Source organism: Lepisma saccharinum, chromosome 20, assembly GCF_977018435.1.
Source record: "Lepisma saccharinum chromosome 20, izLepSacc3.1, whole genome shotgun sequence".
Taxonomy (NCBI): domain Eukaryota; kingdom Metazoa; phylum Arthropoda; class Insecta; order Zygentoma; family Lepismatidae; genus Lepisma; species Lepisma saccharinum.
The window spans coordinates 2,427,693-2,451,674 of NC_139248.1; the positions used below are offsets into that span (position 1 = coordinate 2,427,693).

The 23,982-nt window shown below is 39.8% G+C and overlaps 1 protein-coding gene across 1 annotated transcript in view; it reads right to left on the reverse strand.

The window, feature by feature from the left end:
- Positions 1 to 8,003: 8,003 nt before the first annotated feature.
- The window catches only part of LOC146003776 (uncharacterized), a 30,398-nt gene continuing 14,419 nt past the window's right edge, over positions 8,004 to 23,982 (reverse strand). Inside the window, exons 5-6 of the mRNA XM_083142189.1 lie at positions 23,496 to 23,569; positions 8,004 to 20,049 (exon numbers count right to left, since the gene is read on the reverse strand). Of these exons, the coding sequence (XP_082998315.1) occupies positions 18,471 to 20,049; positions 23,496 to 23,569 (1,653 nt within the window). The 3' untranslated portion in view covers positions 8,004 to 18,470. The remainder of the gene's footprint in view (positions 20,050 to 23,495; positions 23,570 to 23,982) is intronic.

The following is a 23,982-nucleotide window of genomic DNA, read 5'->3' on the forward strand; positions in this document are numbered from 1 at the left end:
TAAGGATATTAGATAAGAGGATTCTTCCTCACATACATTGAATGGCCCAATATGGTCATTATGCCTACAAGTCCCAAAATTTATTTCAAGCATCTTACTTCCAATTACACATATACATTATATTGTTAGCATTAAACATAAAGTAAAATACTATAAGAAATCCTTAAAACCCTACATCAAATAATTTCCACTGTATTGAATATTATCATAATATTGTTAATGAAATTCCATTAGACAAACCATTGTGTCATACTGATAGGTTTCTTGGTCGGACACTCACTATGGTGACATGTTATACTTCACCAAGAATGAATTTACATGTTGAAATACTCCAGAAGAAGAGAACAGTTTCAGAGTAAGTACATTACTCTTAATGATTTAATACTCATACTGTGGAAATGTAAAACATTATATTCTATTGCTAATAACAAATGTAAGGGAAAATAAACAAACACGTTGTTATTCAGGTATATATATATATTTATTGAATCACTAGTAATTAATATATTTTGCATAAGGTATGATAATCTCCTTGAGGTCCTACAGACTTTCACTGGAAAAAAAGTTACTGAAATTATTAAAGCATCATTAACACACTCAACAAACATTTCCATAGTAGGTTCACATATGTACAGTCTCAAACAGAAAAATATGTGCATTTTATTTCCTTTAATCAAACTTTTCAAATATTTTACAGGACTGTTTAGCTGAAAATCATATCTTTTTCATCCATCCTGCTTGGAATATTTAGTGAAACATTAAATACATTTGTTTCTAACATCCTCAAGCAATGTATCATGTTGTTAGGTGTTATGTACTTTAAGGAAAATTTATCTCTAAAGCATATATTTTTTTAATGCAGAAAAGGGAAAATACAATTTCTTATGCATGAGCCACATAACTGATGACAATGTTATTCCATAAGAAATGCAATATACTTACTTGGTTCTACATCTGGGTATGCATCATGCACTAACTTATTTCTATTAGAATTCATAAACATTTTCTCTGAAAAATTGTCTCCACAAACTCTGTAACTTTTGTTGACTCAAGTCCTTTCGCCATATTTTATCCAACTATATCTCAGCTCTACGAGAAAAATAAAAGACGAAAAATTATTTTAGAAACATATAACTATGCAAGACAAAGCATTCTGCATTTTATGTCACTCAAAAAACATAAATTCCAAGATGCAAGAGTTGTTAGTGAGCTAAGGTCAAAGCGTGTCAACACAAAGAAAAGTTACTGAAAATCAATATGCATTAGATCACTATCTGTATCTGTTGAATAAAGTAGTGTCAAATGTATAAGGGTCCATTCTATGATAGCTCCTTCAACAATTGCGCAAAATCTTATGAGCTTGTCACCATTCAATTGATTTATTTTTACTCAATTTTCACATTATTTCTCATCGTAACTACTTCTTATGGCACCATACAGTGTGTGGCAATGCAAATAAAAAAAATATTATAGATATTGCACTAAACTTCCTAACATATGAAGCAAAGTTTTACCACATTATCTTTTAGAAAGAGTCCCTGAAGCTTACTGCCTAACCTACAACTGGCTAACAATGCAATTCTTGTCATTGAATGGATCATGGAATCTACTCCCAGGAGTGCTTTCAAGAAAAATGTTATGACACAACATATTTCTGAAGAAGATACCAGGACAGTAAATATGTCAACAAATCAAAATCACCCATACCATCTAGTAGATCAAAGCCCATGACCAGCAACAAGAGCTATTACAGCAATAATATTAACTATAGGTATAAGTAAATGATTCCATCAACAAAATATATTATTATTAATAATAGGAGTAACATCCATAATTCTGTAGGGTTGGATTAAAGCACATAGATTAAAATGCGATTTGAAACACAAAATCTTCCTCCCGTGGCACCAGTGAGAAAGGATTTTTCTTTACAGTAACACATGTGTAAATGTTCGTAAAATATTTTGCATAAATTGCACATGTAGGTTAGTTACACCCATTTCGTTTCCAAAACTAGTGATTACTTATGATTTGGTTCAATGTATGCTTTCGTAGTTAGGTTAGGCAGGCCAGGTTTGGTTCTCTTAGCATTATAAATAAATTACCTAAATTCATTTTACTAAGGTTCCGATTTACTTCTACATTAATTCCCACTAGTCTACGATACTTACAGTCCCTTGTCAATGGAAAATACATTGTCCTTGGGAAGCGTGCAAGCTTGCGTAAGGTAATTTTTAAGTTGTTTTTTCAACATAAATATTCTTTAAAAAAAATCCATAGAGTGCTAATTACTTTAAGAAAGGTTCAAATTTCGTGTAACAATGATTGCTAAAATTGTACGATAATTAGTCTTCCTGCTAAGAGATTTTTTTAAAAAAATCATAGAACGATAGGAACCGTTACCTTAGGTTTCATTGCTTTAATATTTACACGCTTTTTTTCATCTCCTGTACATGTTGACAAAGTTTTAAATGCTAGAAGAAATAAACTTCATGCAGAAGCGAATAGGAGCGCGATAACTTGCAACTTTCTGTATTATAACATGCACAAATGAGCTTTTCCGAACTTCAAACAAACTTCAAGTCATTCCTACTATTCTCGTTGGCTTCCTATCCTCCTGTGTAACTTATAAATAACATTAAGTTACAAAATCGAACCTTTAATCTTTCAGATGTTTTATTTAACACATGTCCTTTTACTTAAATGAAGCAAAATACAGAATACGACGACATGCTAGGAATTATTCTCCGTGGAAACTAACTTTATGGAAATTATTTTTACATAAAGAGCGAACAGAATTCATAAATAACTAACCTTTCAGGATATGACAGAACACGAACACAGCTCTGGATTCCTCTTCTGACAGTTTTTACAATAAAAATCTGCACAATAAGCCATTGTTTTTATTTTTTGTTCTTCTACATCCTTATTAAAATAGTTAGTGTACGTCCATGACAGATCATATGGAAGGATGTTACGTCATGTAGAACTAGTGACTTTAAAAATACGATTTTTCTTATACATGTTTAAGAAGGGAAAGGCATTTAATAAAATATAAAATCACGTACAAGTGATCATCATTGATTAATAGATACATAAACTAAATTTTTAATGAGAAAATTAGGATTTAGCATCGATGGTGGTGCCGACTGGTAGCTGGTTAATTCATGCACGAACAAATGAATTCCGAAATTAACCTTATTCGGATTTTTGCACCAGTGCGGGAGGCCTGACAGAGTTCTTATTAGAATGTTCAAATCTGGCCTGTGTACATATGGTCAGTCACTTGACTCCATAATTACACCTATTCTGTTCATGTGACTTTTTCCTCAAAGTTAATCCTCATGTTAGGAGGATGTGCGATGAGGTGGTGAAATGGGTAACGAGGCATGAAACTTTAAACTTGCTTCAAGCACTGAACTACCAAAGTTAACATATCTGAGTTAGATGCAGCATTAGACTCTGAATTTACCTGGAAATTCGATGTCATTTTTGATAACTGTTAGTATGAAATGCTAGCTAGGCCAAATTCCAATTGTGTAATTCCAAGCTAGTAATTATAAGTAGACTACACTTGATTTAGTTTATTTAATCTTGCATTTCTACCATGTAATGGTTAATTGCCATGATATGGATGAAATAGACAATCACACACATATATGTATGACGCAATATAAGACTCACAGAAAATTATACTGGCTGTGGGACCAAATGCCAGATCACTTTTTGATGGTTCAGTTTCTATTTGTGTCTGTACACACATACTTCACAGTCATAGTAATTACTTACCCTTGGCTTGGATGTGGACTGCTGCTGTCATCTACCTTACATGACATGAAGTGAGAATTCAAATAACATCCACAAGTGCTTTTAGAGAGAGGTTAGGCAGGTCAGTTTTTAGAATTAATATGCCGCATATGTCCGTAAGGTAGGGTGACCATTCATAAAACTCCCTGGAAAAGTTACGCTCTACACATCTCACCCACAACGCGAGATTTGTCATTTGGGCCTTTATAAAGATGTAGGAATTTCAATTCTTCTTGCAGATCTATATTTGAACGAAACTTTCATAAAATGGTACAAATAATGTTTGTTAATAAGATCTATGGGATAACTGGAACATATCTCTCAAACGGGATGTATGGGCATCTGACCTTAAAGACTTCCAACAGCTGATCCCATAGTGTGTAGTCAAAGACCTTCACTATGATATCTACATGTGCATTGTGGTACATGTAATAGTAGGCAAACTGTCAATCAATATGTTATTTTGATTTGCTTTATGTAATGTGAGGTACAAGAATTTAAAGAACAACCCCAAACAAATCAAAGAACAATGGCTCCAGCATCCAGGGGTGCCCACAGGAAGGATTCATGACATGCTTGCATCATGGGTATTTTTTTTTTGGGGGGGGGGGGACAAAATCTTATAGTTAACTAATATCTCCACACAAAAAGAGGGGATCGCTTCCTTTGACTTATTTATTTATTTTTAATTATGGTCATTAGATGTTCAGCATCAACTTCATGATTTAACAACATCCACAAGAACACTATTTCCTGTAGCAAACATGAAAGTGAGCCGTTCTTTCTTCCTTTTTTAGTCTTTCAAGTTCAACTGCAATGAAAGGTTTCGAATGTCATGCGCCTTCCGATTGTTGTTGACATCTCGTCCAGTGGTAAACAATGTCTGGTGTTTTCTATGTGGTATTTTCGAGTCAGCTTGAAACTTCTGACATGCAGACTTCACTTTTAGAGTTTGATGTTTTCAGGCACTATTTTTGTTTTGTATGTGTTCCTGTGCTATGAATGACTGGATAATTGTAAAATACTATCAGTTTTCGTTGTGTAAAGCATAGGCGCTGACTTCTGCCTCCCCCCCAAAAAAATAACTGAGGGGGACAGATATGTATTGTATTGTATAAAATATTGTTTATGCCAACCTTGCCCCTCTGAAATTTATTTCAAGTTTCCGCCTAGGGTGTAAAGCTTACGAATTTAGAAAATTTAATAAAAAAAAATAATCAAATTATCAACATTCAAACAAAATTTAATTACCGTGTTTTTATCCAAATTATACTTGTTTGTGTGTGTGGATGAGGGTTGTGATGAACAATTCTTTGGGGGGGGGGGAGATAGGCACCCCTGCCAGCATCAGCAAGATTTCTTTCCTTAGGAACACAGGATTAGGGCTGAGCCGATGTATTGGCCTCATCTTAGAAGTATCAGTTGGATTTTAATTACTGATACTGGTGGGATCTGGAAAACTGACACGTGACAATTCAGTCTAATTTATCCTGGAAGTTATGCACAAAATCAGTTTCCTTTTATTTTACAGCAATATTGTGTAAAAAACTGTATTTTGATATTCGTAGTAGGCATTTTACTGTTCTGGTGCAGTTCATAATTAATTTGAAGCAACACACTGATAAATTGATGCTTATAACTGGAGTGGACTACACACCCAATATTAATCAATATTTTGAAGAGCTTTGGTGTGTATGCACAGAAATGAAAATCACACATCCAGCATATTGTTTAGACATTTTTCTTACTCTCTTACTTTGTACTGTTATCACCTCAAATTTTGAGTACATGAATGCAAATTACTACAGTTTACAGTAATTCTCAGAAAAAAATGTGCTGCTTGTGAATATTAATTCAAATATTTATTATTATAATTATTATTGCAGATCTTTGACTGTAATAAAATAGATATTAAAAAAAACACTTCAATAACCACCCCTCCCCCTTGCGTATACCATGGACAAGAAATATACATAAACAATGGAACCATATTTTGCATTTGCAGATTGTTTGTTTCCCTGCATAATACATTTAATTTTCATGGACCCACAGTTTTAAAAAAGAAAATATACCTTTGATTACAAGATTTTCCCTACATATCATATTAAATAACGAAAGTGAAGAAATATGAAGCAGAATTACAATAAAACACTGACTTTATGTGTATAATTATTATTTTATTACAAAATATGTTGGCACAGTCAACATGCTTTAAGTATAAAAAAATGCAATTTGCACTAACACTTTGATATACCTAATGGAGATACCTCTCAAGTCACTTGAGACTAACACCTTCTCAATAAAAAAAAAAAATATGGAAAGGATAAAATCTTTATTAGGGAGGGGTTCAAGGTCCTTATGAATCCAAGATCTTGCCACAGAATTCTACTCTGCTTATGAGTGTTTCCTGGTTACTTTCATTTAATCATCCCAATTAACATAAACATGAAAAAGTTATGTAAAATAAATTCAATTATGATAGTTATCATTGTCAATAAACTTTGCATTCATACAAGGTTCAAGAAAAACAAGTCTGTAACTTTTGTTTCACTGATGGAATTATTTCAAAAACTTATTTATTTTTATTTAAGTATTGAGTAACAGGCAGAGCCAATAGTGGTGTATTTGTCACAAAATATTTGATCATTGATACCAGCTAATGCTTTGTCACTTCCACTGTATTATCCTGAAAAAGTTTACAGGTGTGCAGAACAGAAATGTTATCATCAGGATGGGATATTCTTTAACCCTGATGTCCGAGAGGGGGAAATTTCAAGTTCCACTAGAACACTTCATGTTCATGGAAGTTTTGACCTTTCCGCTGGTCAAATGCATCTTCAAACTGCCCTCTTCCCGTTGATATGTTTTTCTATTCCATCAGAAGTTTGATATTCCCAAGAGAACAAATCAAATAATAGTCCCATATGCCTAATGCACTTCCCCTTGCATCCTATGGCCATCCTGGCAGTGTTGCCAAACCTGATGCACATAAGAGTGCTAAATTTCACCTTAAATGGAGTAAAAACACTTTCAAGGAGCTGTCACAGTATCCAGTGACATGTCAAAATGACAGTTTGATATTAATCATATTGTTTATTTACGCATATTATGGTTAAATGTAAAGTGTGAAGTTTGGTTTATGTAATCTGAATATTTCCAATGCATAGGTGGTAAAATTGATGTCCGAGCAAGACATTGGGAGTTGGGAGATGGGTTTTCTGAGTGACAGCACGAAACGTCAAACGCGGCAAGTACATGACATTTTTGCAACCGAAGCGGCTCGTCACGGAGGAAAGATGGACTTATTTTCTTCAGGACCAACAGAGGATTCGCAGCGGGAGGGCAAACTACTTTTCATTGGAGCTTCACGGATGACCAGGATTCCCAGCTAGAGCCCAAGCAAGCGAGAATTGAAGACACGCCCTGTGACCGCGTTTCGAGACAATGAGCCAGGGTCATTTCCATCTCGTCAGAAACTGAAGCCAAGCAGTCTTAACGTCTTTTCAACGGACAATTTTGAATCTGATATAAATCTGCAGGACTTGGAGTTCACCACACAGTTTATCTGGATTTTTGTAGAGAGAGCATCTCCGTGTTACACTCCCGCATGACTACTGTTTTGTTTCCGTGGACTTTGTTCTTTTTAGCATACCGTGAGCGAGTTATTGATAGTGACCTTACCAGTGTGTGCTTTATTCTGATTCATTTCACGGTGGTTTGTTTTTACCAAACGAGAACTTCCATAACGATGGCCGGCTAAAACGATAGAGAAAGGGGGCCGATGCCCACAACGATGCACCACCACCATCCGGTGAAGCCAGCCGATGCCAAAACCGACACCACCGACACGCAATGTCGCAAACTCAACCATTGCCCGACGACAAGAAGACGATTCCAGTTCGACGCCCAACAGAAGCCCGGTACCAGAGGGAGAGAGAGAAGGATGATTCCAGATCGATGCCCGAGAGAAGCCCAATGGGAGATAGAGAGAGAGAGAGAGAGAAGGATGATTCCAGATCAATGCCCGACAGAAGCCCAATAGCAGAGAGAGAGAGAGAGAAGGATGATTCCAGATCAATGCCCGACAGAAGCCCAATAGCAGAGAGAGAGAGAGAGAAGGATGATTCCAGATCAATGCCCGACAGAAGCCCAATAGCAGAGAGAGAGAGAGAGAGAGAGAGAGAGAGAGAGAGAGAGAGAGAGCGAGAGATGATTCCAGGACGACATTTGATTGATGTCCGATACACGAGAGAGATTCCGGACCGACGCGTGAGAACGTACAGCCGAGGCTTGTGAGAAGAGAGAATACGCGATGTTCTATGAAAGTGAAAGTGCCCGATATCGTCGTAACCACCCTTCGTCGCGTTCGATCTCGAAGGAACATTTTCGCCACAGAGGAACCTTGTGCAAAGACCCGCATCCAGGAAAGATGAACGATTCCACGATGTAGCAGAATCTGGGTAAAGTATTCTTCAGATGGTTCATGTCCATGTACGCATGTATTGTTTGTATCAACACCGTACCGTAAAAGCCGAACTCTCATTGACTTGCAAAGTGACTCAGGAACGCTGAACCTAACTTCCGTATCCGATATTTTTGAGTAATGTTACATAAAAGGTCATTTCATGTTCATATGTAATAATTTGATTGTCTACATTTAGAGTTGGAAGCTCCTTTCCATTACGTTAATTTTTTGTGTAACTTGTCAAAGTGTGCTCCATTTTTGTGGAACCAACCGCCAAGTCGCATCAATTAGCTTGTCAAAGGTTGACTGATTAGTCTTTTAATTTGTTGAAAGCGTATGTTATATGGCAAGGTCGTGCGAGTGTAGTATTCTTTATTGCATAGTGTTTTTGTTGTAATTTTTGCTCGATGCAGACGATTAATTTGTGTATTCCGGCAGCTGGGGCCGATTAACTTTTGCATCACTATGTAATTGTTCTCAATGGACGAGAGAGGCTTGTGTGTATTACCCCCAACCAAGAAACTTGGTAAATGTCGTGCTTATGATTTTGATGCGTATGTTCATTCAAACGAAAGGTTGAACTATGCTGACCAATTGTTTCAGATAATTGCTTTCCGAGGGCTGGCGCATATTTGATTTAAATGAGCACAGGAGCGGGCAGACTAATGACCTAAATTCACGTAAATGTTTTTTTTAAAAAAAGGAAATGGTATGTTGATTAGATCCATGATTTGTATGTATATTCCCATGTGACATTCCCCAGAAGTGAGAATGAATCAGGGGGAGCTGTAAAACGTTTGTTAATTCCAATATTTTCGTTGATATAATATATTCATATTTTTACCGTTCTACCGTGTTATAATTTGATGTTTTTCGGGTATCTGGTATAATGCTTTTAGTGTATTATTATTGTTCGAATCGACATAACTAAGGTAAATCAAAAAGCGTAACATTTTAAGGTATTTTATCTCCGCCTCACACTAGTACGACAATAAATGACCGTCTCAGTACTGAACTAAAAAACCTGGACCGTAAGTAAATCACACAACCAGTTTCCCCTACCTATGATGACATCTGGCCCCGTGCCGGGGTATGAAGGATATGTCATCCGGGGACCGGGAATGGGAACATTCACATTTGGTACCCGAACAGGGACGGCAACTTTTGTCGTGCTCTTTCCAGTGAAGGTATGTTGCGAGAGCAGTGAAAATTTCATTGTTAGGGCTACGTCATGCATATAATTCTTGTGTTAGGTTCCTGGTATTTTTTGTTTTTTCGTTTTGTATTTCAAAGGTTATTTTCATGTACTTGTCATAGGTTCAAGTGTAAGGGCACATTCTTGGGCATAATTTGTGATGATAGGGCAGATATTTTTCGGCGAAAGCAGCAAGGGCATTTTTGTGTATTTTTTGTTTCTTTTTGTTTCGGCGTAATTAATGGCATTAGGCTGAGTTGCTGGATGAAGGATTCCCGACGGACCACCTTTTTCTTTTTATGTACTAGTTTATAGTTTTGTATATTGTGTGAGCGTGCGTAAGTTTGTGTAACTGTTCCAAAGTACATCGCGACGGAAGATTGAGCAGAGATTTAGCCAAGAGCATTGATGAGATTAAGAAATCGTCGTACAGACTGCTTGAACATGAGTGACGTCATGCTGGTTTGCGAGGTTTGTATACAGGAATTTTCTGATTTCAAAATCGACAGCGAGGGAGCCAGACCGGTGTGTCTTCGGTGCAAGGGCCCGTTAGGAATGGAAAAGGAGATACCAAGTGCCCAGGGGGGTACGTCACGAGCGGACGGCGACCACGGCAAGGAACAAGGAGATGACGTAGGGAATAGGAGTGGTACCAACCTCCAGCTGGTCCTCCAGATACATCCAAGGAATGCAAACGAACATTCAGGGATTGCAGGTCAACATGCAAGGAATGCAGACCGTACGAGGGATGGAAGAACGCCTCCAATGGATGGTTCACGCCTCCGGGGAGGAAATGACGCAACAACTACTTCAGACGATAGAAGAATCTGAGGCTCGAATCGAATCCAGGATCGCCAGCACCGGCGCTCGCACCAATGAACACGAAGCCAAGGTGGCAACTCTGGCACAGAGCGTACGAGAGCAGGAAGGAGCTTTACAAGACATCGGCCAGCAATGTGCACAGCTGGAGTTGGCCTGCAATCGGAGCAACGATGGCCTTCAGCGACAAGTGTGGCGAGCAGCAAGCCTAGCGGAAGGGAATTCCGAGAGGATAAAGGAGATGGAGGAAAAACTGCAACAACTGAGTGTAGCTGACATCCCGGGATCATCGCCAGAGCCTGCAGCAATGATGTCATCACAGCCAGCTGGAGTCCCCTCGTGATCCACGAGCGCAAGTGGCGTACGACCAACTCCACTTGTCAACGGGGGAAGCGAGGTGGAACTGGTGCTACGTCTTTCATTGCCGCGACTGTCCAAACCCCAAGCTTCAAGCCAGGAGGATATACGGTCTGAACCACCACCAGTGAGGAGAGCTTTGTTCCTGCCGGAATACAAAAAGCACTTTAAGAAGTTCTCCAGAGCCGACAGGATATTACCATCTGCCTTAATCGAGGACTTCGAGGCCACCACCCGGGAATTAGGACTTGCAGATGAAGAGAGATTACTTGTCCTGATAGGTTTCATGCAAGAGCGAGCAAAGAACTGGCTGGACCGGAATGAAAGGTACTTCCATTCATACTCGGCATTTAGAGAAGCCTTCCTAATGCACTTTCAACGCCCTCTGCAGGTCGAAAGGATGCTCATCCAGCTGAGGAACGAGAGGTACGATAGAAGCGGAGGACTTACTTTTGCTCAGTATTTCTGGCGTAAGTTCAACGAGTTCCAAGCTCTGCAACCACAGATGACCACATCAGAGATAATTGCAGCTCTAATTTACCACTACCCGCAAGATATAAGATGGCATCTCAACGGGGCGTGTGTTTTTGATGCTGAAGCCATGTCACTCACGCTCCAGAACCTGAACCACTGCGAGGAAGAACGTGAAACGACAGATGAAACAAAAGAAGATGACCGGAGGATGAGGGAAGCTGGGGAAACAAGCACCCACACGTTCATTTGGCCCAGCGGAGATACGATGGGCAGCAACATGCTCCAGGAGCTGAAGCCAGCCGTTTTCAGGACAATCTGCCTTCACCACGACAAAGATGGCAGTGCCAGGGGAGGAGACGTCAAGGCAGTCAAACTCGTAGGTTGCCGGGTCACTAGAACAGCAGTGACAACTTCTTCAACGGGCGAGTAAGCAACGGTTACTACCAACGTCATCCTAACAGTAGACTGGGGAGCCTACGTTCTGACAATGAGGACACAAGGTGCAGTCAGATGGGGGTTCAGAGGAGCCCGACAAGGAATGCAAATGGATCAAGTTCGAGACACAGATCACTGCAGCCGGGGCCGTCAAATTATCACCACACAGGAAACCGTTAAGTGTCTTGCATCAGGGCTCAGATGCGGGACAGGCTACACCAACCCACCTAAAAATGAGCCAAACCACCCAGGAAAGAAGACTACGCCTATCCGGTTTCAAGCTGCCTGGTTGGATGAAGATATGCACGGCGATGAGGATGCGGAGGAGAAATGCGAGGACAGTTGGCCTACAAGATCACTGCTAGTGGAGCTGGGAGTTGGAAACGAGGTTGTACCTGGACTTCTGGATACGGGATGCGAAGCGAGCCTTTGTTCGGAGGCAACATGGCGGCGAGTAACAGAATGGGTATGCCAGCCACAACTTCGCCACCTATGAGATTTCAGACTCGTAGATTTCTCCGGGAAAGCGAGAGACAAGCTGCTTGGGCACACTGTTCTGCATGCGACCATGAACGATCACCCCGTAGAAGTTGAAGTTTTGGTGGACCAGTCTTTGTCTGTCGACTTGTTAATCAGGATGGACTTTCTCAGTCGATATGCCTCGATCCTGAACATCGGCAAGCCCTTCGTAACCCTGGCTAATCGCGACGAAGAGTTTGACGTCGAGTTCATGAAGCCCGGGGAAGGAGGAGAGAGCGAGTTCCAGCCCAATGTCACATTATGCACAGAAGCCAACTACTACAAGAAATTTAAAGAGAAAGTGGATTCAACGGTAGCCTCCTGCGGAAGCCTCACCATAGGGGAGAATCGAGTCTTTGCCGAACTATTGGATGAAAATGCTGTCGTGCTTGACGAGAGACCAGGGAGATGTAACAAATAAGTGCATGAAATCCTCGTCGAGGGAGAAGAACCTGTAGTCAGCAAACCATACCCCATCGCTTTTACGCATCGCCCGGAAGTGCGTCGGCACCTCCAGCAGATGTTGGAATGGGGAGTCATAAGGAAGTCACGTGCAGTGCATGTAAATCCCCTCCTAGTTGTAAAAAAAAAAAAAGTGACGATAGTCTTAGAATTTGTAGCGACTTCCGCAGGCTGAACCGAAGGTGCAAGCTAGAGTGCATCCAGACCCTAAAGTTACAAGACACCTTGCAGTTGTTAAACAGGAAAAGAGTATTCTCGAAGATATATATGCTGTCTGGATTTTGGCAGATTTCTCTAACTGAAAAAAGCATGCCATACACTGCCTTCGGGTCTGAGGATAACCTGTATGAATTTACTGTTGTCCCTTTTGGCATATCAAACGGGGTTCAAGCTTTTACAACCGCCATGGCAGTAGTACTAGGGGACGAAGTCAAAGATTTTTGCCTGTGGTACGAGGATGATATATTGTGCTTTTCGAGAGACATGGCAGAACATTTTGAACATTTGAGCATCATTTTCACCAAGTTGCGAGAAGCTGGAATGACAATCAAGCTCAAAATGTCAGCCTTTTTCCAATCAGAGGTGAAGTTTGTGGGACACGTGATAGATGAAAAAGGGGTGAGGCAAGACCCGGCAAAGTTCGAGACGATCCGGAAACTAGAAACCCCAATGACCAGAAAAGGAGTGCAACGCCTGCTGGGAATATTTACGTGGCACCGCCGCTTCGTTCCAAACTTCGGTGACATTGCGTACCCACTGTTCGAACTCTTGAAGCAAGGAAAAAAAGGAAGTGGATGGCCGAACACCAAGGAGCCTTGGATAAGCTGAAGGATGCCGTCTGTGAGCAGCTTTACCTTTACCACGCCAACCTCTCAGACATGTTTTATGTGGAGAGCGACGCCTCAATTTCAGCTTTAAGGGCAGTCTTGTATCAGGAAAAAGATGGGGAAAAACCAATCACCCAATATGCCAGCCGTTCCCTGAGAGGAGCGGAAAGGAACTACTCCATCAGCGAGCTTGAGTGTCTAGCGGTAGTATGGGCAATTGAAATTTTTCATGTTTACATGGCCGGAGGGCACTTCGTCATAAGGACAGACCACCGCAACCTAGAGTGGCTGCACTGTGCGAAGAACTTGAGCAGGCACCTCACAAGATGGAGTCATCAGCTGCAAAAATATTCATTTGAAGTGGAATATGTGAAGGGGCATGACAACATAGTTCCAGATGCCTTGTCAAGATATGTTGAAGGGACTAAAACAAGGTGCGCATGAATCTTATGCAATTTGATTCCCCTTACTTAACCACCTTCAGTCCTGAGTGATTCGCCGAAATGCAGCGCAAAGATGCCAAGACTGGGGAGTATTACAGTATCCTGGAGGGTCAGCAACCTGCCGAAGCCTGCCACCAGCAGCGCTTAAAGGAGCATTTCGTCATCTCGAATGGGATTCTATGCAAGGCAGACATCCACAACCCAGAACGCCTGAGGCTGTATGTTCCAACTGAGGCGAGGGAGAAAATCTTGGAAGAGGCGCACGACAAGTCGGGGCACTTCGGAGAAAGGAAGATGTGGAGATACCTCGACCACCTCTATTTCTGGAGAAGGATGCGAAGAGATGGGCACAAGACTGCGTGATCTGCATGCAGACCAAACCTAACCGTGCAAAGGAGGCAAAGAATCCGATGTCGCTAGTGGCGGAAAAGCTGCGGGTGATAGTCTTCGCAGACTGCACGGGACAGCTTCCAAAGAGCAGTGACGGAATGAGGTACATTTTCACCGTTATGAATGGATGCAGCCGTTTCCTCATGGCGTACCCAGTCCGGACAACCACAACCAAAGTACTACTTCAAAAACTGACAGGCACCTACTTTGCACACATGGGGACCCCACTCTACTTCCTCACTGACCGGAGAGGCCAGTTTACGAGTAGCCTATGGAAGACGACGTTGGAAGAGTACGCTGTCAAGCCAATATGGACGCCGAGCTACACACCGCAGGCGAATAAAGTACAGCGCATGCATTGCGAAATGAATCGTCTGTTGCGAGTATTTTGCCACAAGCAGCATAACGAATGAAGCAAGCATATTCCATCTATTGTGCTCCTTCTCAATAACGCAGAGTCAGACACACTACAGTTCACGCCTGCAGAGCTTCAGTGGGGCAGCATGCAGCGAAAGGACGTAATCCGCCACTTCGGTCTCAAGGAGGGTAACCACGACCTAACGGTCAACCAAAAGGTTTTGATGGCTGTGGAAAGGACGAGGAAGACAAGGAAAACAGCAAACCAGAAGAGGGCACGAGGCAGTGCAGAGGTTAAAGCAGGTGACCTCGCATTCAAAAAAAATTAAGGACTCAGCTCGCAAGTTGAAGGAAAGATCAAGAAGCTGTTCTTTATGTACGACGGGCCATATCTTTGCAAGAGCAAGATTGCCACCAACATACTTGAACTGGTAGACTACACGACCGGAAAAACGCTAGTGCCACAACATGCAGAGAAGTGCAAAACATCGAACTGCTCCGATGAAAAGCGACAAGAGTGGTTAGCGCGATACAAGAGCCACGAGCGAGTCTTTGGCAAACTGATACATAGCACGCTCGAGCTGTTCCTTGCTTTGAACTCTGATCAGGATGTGATGAGGTACATTTATCCTACTTTGATGTAAATATTGAAAGTGTATAATATGTTTATTTATAGTGTAAATTGAAGCTACCATTTACGTCATGTGTTTGTATATCAAACTGGTTAGCATTTCTAGTACAGGGTGTTAAAAAAAATTGTAGTCAAAATTTCATACCCCTGAGTTGAGTAAAATTTTAATACGCCTCCAGAATTTTTTGATTGAAAAGGAGGGTCGAGTTGTCACGGTATCCAGTGACATGTCAAAATAACAGTTCGATATTAATAATTTTGTTTATTTACGCATATTATGGTTAAATGTAAAGTGTGAAATTTGGTTTATGTATTCTGAATATTTCCAATGCATAGGTGGTAAAATTGATATCCGAGCAAGACATCGGGAGTTGGGAGATGGGTTTTCTGAGTGACAGCACGAAACATCAAACGCAGCAAGTACATGACATTTTTGCAACCGAAGTGGCTCGTCACGGAGGAAAGATGGACTTATTTTCTTCAGGACCAACAGAGGATTCGCAGCGGGAGGGCAAACTACTATTCATCGGAGCTTCACGGATGACCAGGATTCCCAGCTAGAGCCCAAGCTAGCGAGAACCGAAGACACACCCTGTGACCACGTTTCGAAACAATAAGCCGGGGTCGCCTAAACTGAAGTCTTAATGTCTTTTCAACGGACAATTTTGAATCTGATATAAATCTGCAGGACTTGGAGTTCACCACACAGTTTATCCGATTTAGCTCAAAATTATTATACTGATTATGTGTAAGATTCTTATTTCTATTAATTTTACTTTTAGGACTATATCATGAATGGACCCAGGGATCACTAGAATGGTACAACTCCTGGTCGCCTAAAATTATGGCAGATCTTTCCTGAACATGAGAATTTGAGAGAGAGAGAGAGAGAGAGCATCTCCGCACTACACTCCCGCATGACTACTGTTTCGTTTCCATGGACTTTGTTCTTTTTTGCGTACCGTGTGCGAGTTACCGATAGTGACTTTACCAGTGTGTGCTTTATTCTGTGAATCATTTCACGGTGGTTTGTTTTTAACAAACAAGAACTACCATACCGATGGCCGACTAAAACGATAGAGAAAGGGGGCCGACCCCCGCAACGATGCACCACCACCATCCGGCGAAGCCAGCCGATGCCAAAACCGACACCACCGACGTGCAATGCTGAGAACTCAAACATTGCTCGACGACAAGAAGACGATTCCAGTTCAATGCCCAACCGAAGCCCGGTACCAGAGGGAGAGAGAGAAGGATGATTCCAGATCAACACCCGACAGAAGCCCAATAGCAGAGAGAGAGAGAGAGCGAGAGATGATTCCAGGACGACGTTTGATTGATGTCCGATACACAAGAGAGATTCCGGACCGACGCATGAGAATGTACAGCCGACGCTTGTGAGAAGAGGGAATACGCGATGTTCTATGAAAGTGAAAGTGCCCGATATCTTCGCAACCACCCTTCGTCGCGTTCGACCACAAAGGAACATTTTCGCCACAGAGGAACCTTGTGCAAATCCCCACATCCAGGAAAGATGAACGATCCCACGATGTAGCAGAATCTGGGTAGAGTATTCTTCAGATGGTTTATGTCCATGTACGCATGTATTGTTTGTATCAACACCGTACCGTAAAAACTGAACTCTCATTGATTTGCAAAGTGACTCAGGAATCCCGAACCTAACTTCCGTATCTGATATTTTTGAGTAATGTTACATAAAAGGTCATTTCATGTTCATATGTAATAATTTGATTGTCTGCATTCAGAGTTGGAAGCTCCTTTCCATTACGTTAATTTTTCGTGTAACTTGTCAAAGTGTGCTCCATTTTTGTGTAACCAACCGCCAAGTCGCATCAATTAGCTTGTCAAAGGTTGACTGATTAGTCTTTTAATTTGTTGAAAGCGTATGTTATATGGCAAGGTCGTGCGAATGTAGTATTCTTTATTGCATAGTGTTTTTGTTGTAATTTTTGCTCGATGCCGACGATTAATTTGTGTATTCCGGCAGCTGGAGCTGATTAAGTTTTGCATCACTATGTAATGGTGTAATTGGTCTCAATAGAGGAGAGAGACTTGTGTGTATTACCCCCATCCGAGAAACTTGGTAAATGTCGTGCTTACGATTTTGATGCGTATGTTCATTCAAACGAAAGGTTGAACTATGCCGACCTATTGTTTCAGATAATTGCTTTCCGAGGGCTGGCACATATTTGAATTAAATGAGCACAGGAGCGGGCAGACTAACGACCTAAATTCATGTAAATGTTAAAAAAAAAAGGGAATGGTATGTTGATTAGATCCATGATTTGTATGTATATTACCTTGTGACATTCCCCAGAAGTGAGAATGAATCAGGGGGAGCTGTAAAACGTTTGTTAAATCCAATATTTTCATTGATATACTATATTCATATTTTTACCGTTCGTCCGTGTTATCATTTGATGTTTTTCACGTATCTGGTATAATGCTTTTAGTGTATTATTATTGTTCGAGTCGACATAACTAAGGTAAAGCAAAAAGCGTAACATTTCAAGGTATTTTATATCCGCCTCGCATTAGTACGACAATAAACAACCGTCTCAGTACTAAAAAACCTGGACCGTAAGTAAATCACACGACCGGTTTCCCCTACCTATGGTGACGTCTGGCCCATGCCGGGGTATGAAGGATATGTCATCCGGGGACCGGAAGTGGGAACATTCACAGAGCCAGATTTACGAAGGGTGGATAAAGTGTCTTCTAAGGCAACGTTAGTTGTCAAAGGGATGGGGGTGCTGCTAATATCGTTAACTCTAAGTTGGTGACAGTTTTTTCTTAGTTTTCACCATCTAGATCTAGCGGCATCACCCATCTCAATAATCCACCGATGGTCATATGAAAGAATTCACACCAAAGCGAGTCGACACATGTAGCTTGGGAAATATGTCAATCAACAGCAACGTTTCACACCATAGTGGCATAAGAGACTGCACAAGTCTGCGTTTGATTTGTGAAATCATCCAAAGACGTTGCACTTGTCGTTTTGGTGTGAATTCTTGATTTGGTTTATTTTTCTTCCCATTTTTACAACTTTTGGCTTATCATAAAGATGAGGATGATTGATGATATGATGAAGGGACAGTCACAAAGAACACCCATGTCCAGACCGGGATTCGAACCTGAGAGCCCTAGCACGTGCTGTCTTAACCACTCCGCCATGCAGGTGTGAATTCTTAGCATGCTGTGAAAACCACTTTGCCACGCAGGTGTAAATTTTTGCTAAGGGTTCAGTATCTACGGAGGTATAATGGTATTAGTATCCATCCAAAGTTATCTCCTCTTCCTTAATTTCAATTTCACTTTTCATTGTTGCATGGCATTCTATGTATTTTCTCACCTCTTTCTGGGAATCAAAATGGCATTCTATGTGCTGTTTCACCTCTTTCTGGGAATCAAACACTGCACCACGCGGTTTGCGCTTATATCCTGCATGTCTCCGGCTATGCTGCATCATGTTTGCCTTCAGTGAAAAATTTTTTCCACATGTTTCACACGGATATGGTTTTTCATCAGAATGGGACCACACATGGGTCTTGAGTCCATGCTTTGTGGCAAATTTCTTTCCGCATAAAATACAAATATGACGTTTCTCTTTGTGAGTTGTCATATGTTGGTATAGATTAATAGATCCTTTAAATCTCTTTCCACAAATATTGCACAAGCAATTAAGATGCCCTGTATGTATGTGTTCATGATCTATTAACTTACGTTTGGAAGACAAGATCTTTTCGCAATACCTGCATTTAAATACCTCCCTCACTTTTCGCTCCTTTTTTACATTTCCACGCAGTTTTCTCTCCTGATGTTCAGCCTTCATATGAATAGTAAAATCTAAGTGGGAATTGAAAGTTGCATTGCAGTATTTGCATTGACAGAATTTGTGCTTAAAATGCAGTGCCCTATGTCTGGCCAGGTCTTTTTTAGTCTTCCCAGCTCTTCCACAGATGTCACAGAAGTGAGTGTGACCGAATTCATGCCGTTTTAATTTATAGAGGTTCTCAAATATCTTATCACAAACTGAGCACTTGAGTTTGTTGTGCATTGCTTGATGCTTTGATAGGTTTTCATTAAATTTGAAAGTTCTTGAACATAAATTGCACTTAAACTTTGCCACAAGATGGCATCTCATGTGAATCTTTAACCTGCGCGAGTCTGTAAATTTCTGATCACAATGCTTGCAGTTGAACTGTGAATGTCCCAATAAGTGAATACTTTGACTGACCCAACTTGAAAACGTTTCTCCACAAACCACACATACAACAGGTGCCACCTGGCAAGGATGTAGCCTATGCTTGTTGAGTGAGGCCTGTGACCTAAACTTCCTTTTACACTTGCGACATCTGACAATGCTCATGTCGTAGTGGGTTTTCTTGTGGAACCTGTACTTGAAATAAGACACACACTTCTTTCCGCATACATTACACACTATTGTTCTCGGAAAGTGGTGAATGATATAATGGTCCCTCAAACGAATTATATTTTTGAATTGTTGTCCACAAAGTTTACATTCAAATTCGCTGCTAGAATCTTGGGCAGAGAGGATTTTTTCCTCTGCTCGGATGTGCTGGCATTCTTTACAGCTTACTAGCTCCTCTAGATGGGCTTCCGTCTTATGTGCCACCAAATTGTTGAATCCAGAAAAAGCAACAGAGCAGTACCGACACTGGAACTTACGGAAATGACGTGTCATGTGCAAATCAAAGTCATCCAAGCTAACAAAAACAATATCACACTTATCACATTTTAATGAAGTATCCTTGTCTATCACTTTTTCGGCAGGTAGTTTGCTAATGGATATCAGCTCATTTTGATGCATATCCACGTCTTCTGTCCTGAAACATTAAATGGGTATTATTAATTTAGAACTGATTCTACACATTGTATGTAGTTTATCTGGATTTTATTTTGTGTGTTAATCATGATAAGAGTGATGTAATCTGTTCTCATTTACCACCAGTAAATCAACTTTTCTCATATTTTTTATACACTAGCTTTAATATGTGGAAAATTGCTCACTATACATGGTTCAGCATAAGTCAGTGTACTCCTGCATCGTAGGAATGTGACGGACAGAGTTCAATGCACCTTCACGATCCTCTTCATTCTATGACACCCCTCCACTAGCAATGATCTGGTTCGTCCTGTTCTTGGCGAGTTAGGTGTCAAGACCTTGTCTCTAGAAACATTGGTGGTGCATGTGTGAGGATATTGTGATTGTCTGTACAGACAGAACCATTTTTTTCATGGATATGCATTGCGACACAAATATGCAAGATCTCTGATCTTAACCACATTTCCTTAATTTAATTTTTCACAAATATTCACACCACAATTGTGTAATAGCATGTGTAAATCAATATCAAAATTGCGTAATAAGTGCTTCGAAAACAATGGCAGCTCTTTTGAGCAGTTGTAGTAACATATAAAATATATTTCTATGTAAATACAGACAGTAACATAATTTACATTTCCGGTACACTGACTTGTGCCAACCTGTATACTATGCAAATTATTAAAACATGCTTTTAAACTGAATTTAAATTATGTAAAGAAGTTATAAACTGGTTTACGTATGCCTCCGATGAAGGCTACTAATGAAGAGGTTTCCTCTCTGGCTGTACACAGATAAGGTGAGGGTGCAAATAGAAAGTGAGCAAATGGTTATCAAAAAACCACATCCTATGCATGCTCAGTTCCGATGCTGCAAACAACGTTGGCAGGAGAAAACGACTTGTTCCTTCCTGCTTTCGTTACAGCAGAGGCAGTGTTAATACGTAAAAGGAAATCCAGTAACAGTTTTTCAGTGAAAAAGGAGATTTTACGAAAAATATCCAAATTGCTGGAAAATTAAGCTCTTGGACTACATTTTGTTTTCATGTTAAAGGGAATAAAAAACATGGTTGATAATTAGCATACGTACATGAGTACTAAAATAATTTCTGTGAAACTTACTTGTAAATGTTCGATTAATTTCGGTGGCCTGCCAACATCTGCTTGGGAAACTCGATGCTTCAAGTTTCCTAAGTGGATGGTGGCAGATGCCACCGAAATTAATCGAACATTTACAAGTAAGTTTTGCGGATATTATTTTAGTACTCACGTATGTATTCTAACTACATTTTGTTGTTCTATTTCTGTGTGTAGTGTTTTATTTCTATTGTATCTAATTAATCTAGATGTGTGTGTGTGGCAGGGAGTTAATAAATACAGTGGAACCCTGATTTTACATTCCTGTATTTTAGAATTTCCCTCATTATTAGAGGCACATATTTTTGGTAAATAAAAAAGCAAAATTTCGTAACAAAAACAGAGTCAATTTCGGGTTCAAAAGTGGTAAATAAAATAAAATTTCGGTGAATAATCACATCAAAATTGCTATATAAGATGACATTTTGGTTTTAAAATTGTGAATATAATCCTACATTTGATTTAAAACTGCACTTATTACACAAAATAAACTTATCCCTTCTAATAGCACATTTATATACTTACTAGAGTATTAAGTTTATTCCTGTGTAAAGGGGTACATTTTTGCTTCTCAAATATTTACAGCAGAATTCATCAATTTTCCGTGAATTGCATAACTCACAGGATACTTCAGACTTCAGAAAGTGTCGCGTCGGTATATAAACTGTAAATTTCGTTTTTTAAGAGTATATTTCGCATTTTGCAGTTCATTTCGCATTATTTCATGACAAAACAGGGTAGAAAAAGGCACCTGACACCTTTCAGAAACATGAAAAATGAACATTACAGCCTGTTATTTCATATTTTGGGTTTTTGCCAAAAATGAAATTTGCATGCCTCTACTCATTACACATTCAATCTTGATGGTCCCAACATAGCAAAATGTTATAAAATTTTCCTGCCTTTTATGTTTTTTCACTTTGGTTCCCTGAAAAAAAAATCAAGATTTCACGGTATACCCATTAAACAAAAATTGTTTCAGTAAACCAGGTCTATATTCAGGATATGCCACTGCATGATAATGCATTACTTCATTCATTGATAAATTATGGAACTACAGTGGAACCTCGATTTTATGTTTTTCAGGGACCAAGTTGAAAAATGTAAAATCACGTAAAATTTTTAAAACATTTGGAGTTCCACTGTATATTATGTTTAGAAGCATTTCAGAAACTTACAAAAAAGTTTGTGTGGATTTTCAGATGCAAAATAATTTAACAGTTATTTTTAGTGCTTTTTATTTTATTTTATCTGCGACGTTTTATTCTGGTTTCCCAGAACTTTTTCAAGCTACACCAAGGTATACATACAATAGCACAACCTCACTTGGCTAGTCACTCTAGTGTATTGTATATATATATCTTGGGGCTTGAAAAAGTTCTGGGAAACCACAACGAAAAGTTGCAGATAAAATAAAATAAAAACCACTAAAAATAACTATGTTCATTATTTTGCAACTATAATAAGTGGTTATGCGAACCTTTAAGAAGAACCTTTTTTTTTTTAACCACATGAAATTTCTGGTTCTTCATCCCGAAATTTGAGAAACCACTTCTCTTAAGTCAGGATTGGGATAAGCATTTCTACTCGCTGATCTCAGTACCAACATACTCCTAGTAGAAACTCTTACCATAATTTGCTCTAACATTCTGTAAAAGGCTAAGTATTGGTTCAGTGTATCATCAAAGATTTTAATGGTGCAATTTGATAATTACATCTTGACTAAAACCTAAATTTGCTTTAAACATGTGCAAAATTACAACTCCGGGACTTTTGTTCTGGAGAATTCTTTCAAACATTAACTCACTTTGAACTGAAAATGTCAGTTTTATATTATTTACTTAGATTTCCTTGTAAAATATTAATGTTAATGTCCATGTTCTTCATTTTTGGACAATGTTGTTGTTGGTGGTGAGTAACTAACTCTAGCCTTCTTAAAACCGAAGGTTCATGGCTGCAACAATACAAGCCTTCCATTTGTCCCTATCCCGAGCAAGATCTATATATGATGTGGTGGTGAGCAAGTCCACTTTATGCACAGAAATGTTAATCGCAAATGGATCTACAGCTAAAGGTGGGATCCAAACCACTAAATGCTTCCACCTGGGACCACTTGATTACAAGATGACTATGTTACCACTGCTGCAACGGGGTGTGGCCATTTTGGGACAAGATGTTCTACATTTTGCTTTTGGAGACCTGGTATCAATTACGTAAGTCTTAGTTTCTTCTCCCATTACATGTGAGCAACAACATATTTTTCAGGTGTATAGGGTAATTGCGTTATTTAAGAAGCTCTTATCATACTTACACCGAGTGATGAATCTGAGTTGAAGAATAATTATGTTCCAGTTCAGGCTCTGGTTCCTCTGCGTTGCTTCCCATCTGAGAACATAAAATAAACAGACATGGAATAAGCTTTACATGAAGAATATTTATTACGAATTCACAATAGCACAGAAAGTATGCCATGAATTTCAAAATATACGAAAATATCACATTCACACCAAGAAAAACACTTTTTGGCATTGTCAAGTAAAGTGTGCATTACGAATTCTTTATGGTAGACGCTAGTGTGCTGTAGGGAAAGGATCTCACTAGAGCTCCAAATATTTGCACAGAGGACGCTAGATAGCATATGGAATGGAGAGCTTCTTCTCTTGAGCGAATAATGCGCGAACAGGCAAAATGAGTGGTATACCCTCAAAACCAAGTAGACCATGTATAAGTGTAAATTGTCTGTGATAGTGGGCCCTTATATATGGTTTGTGAAGTGAAAAACACAGTGAAATTGAAAC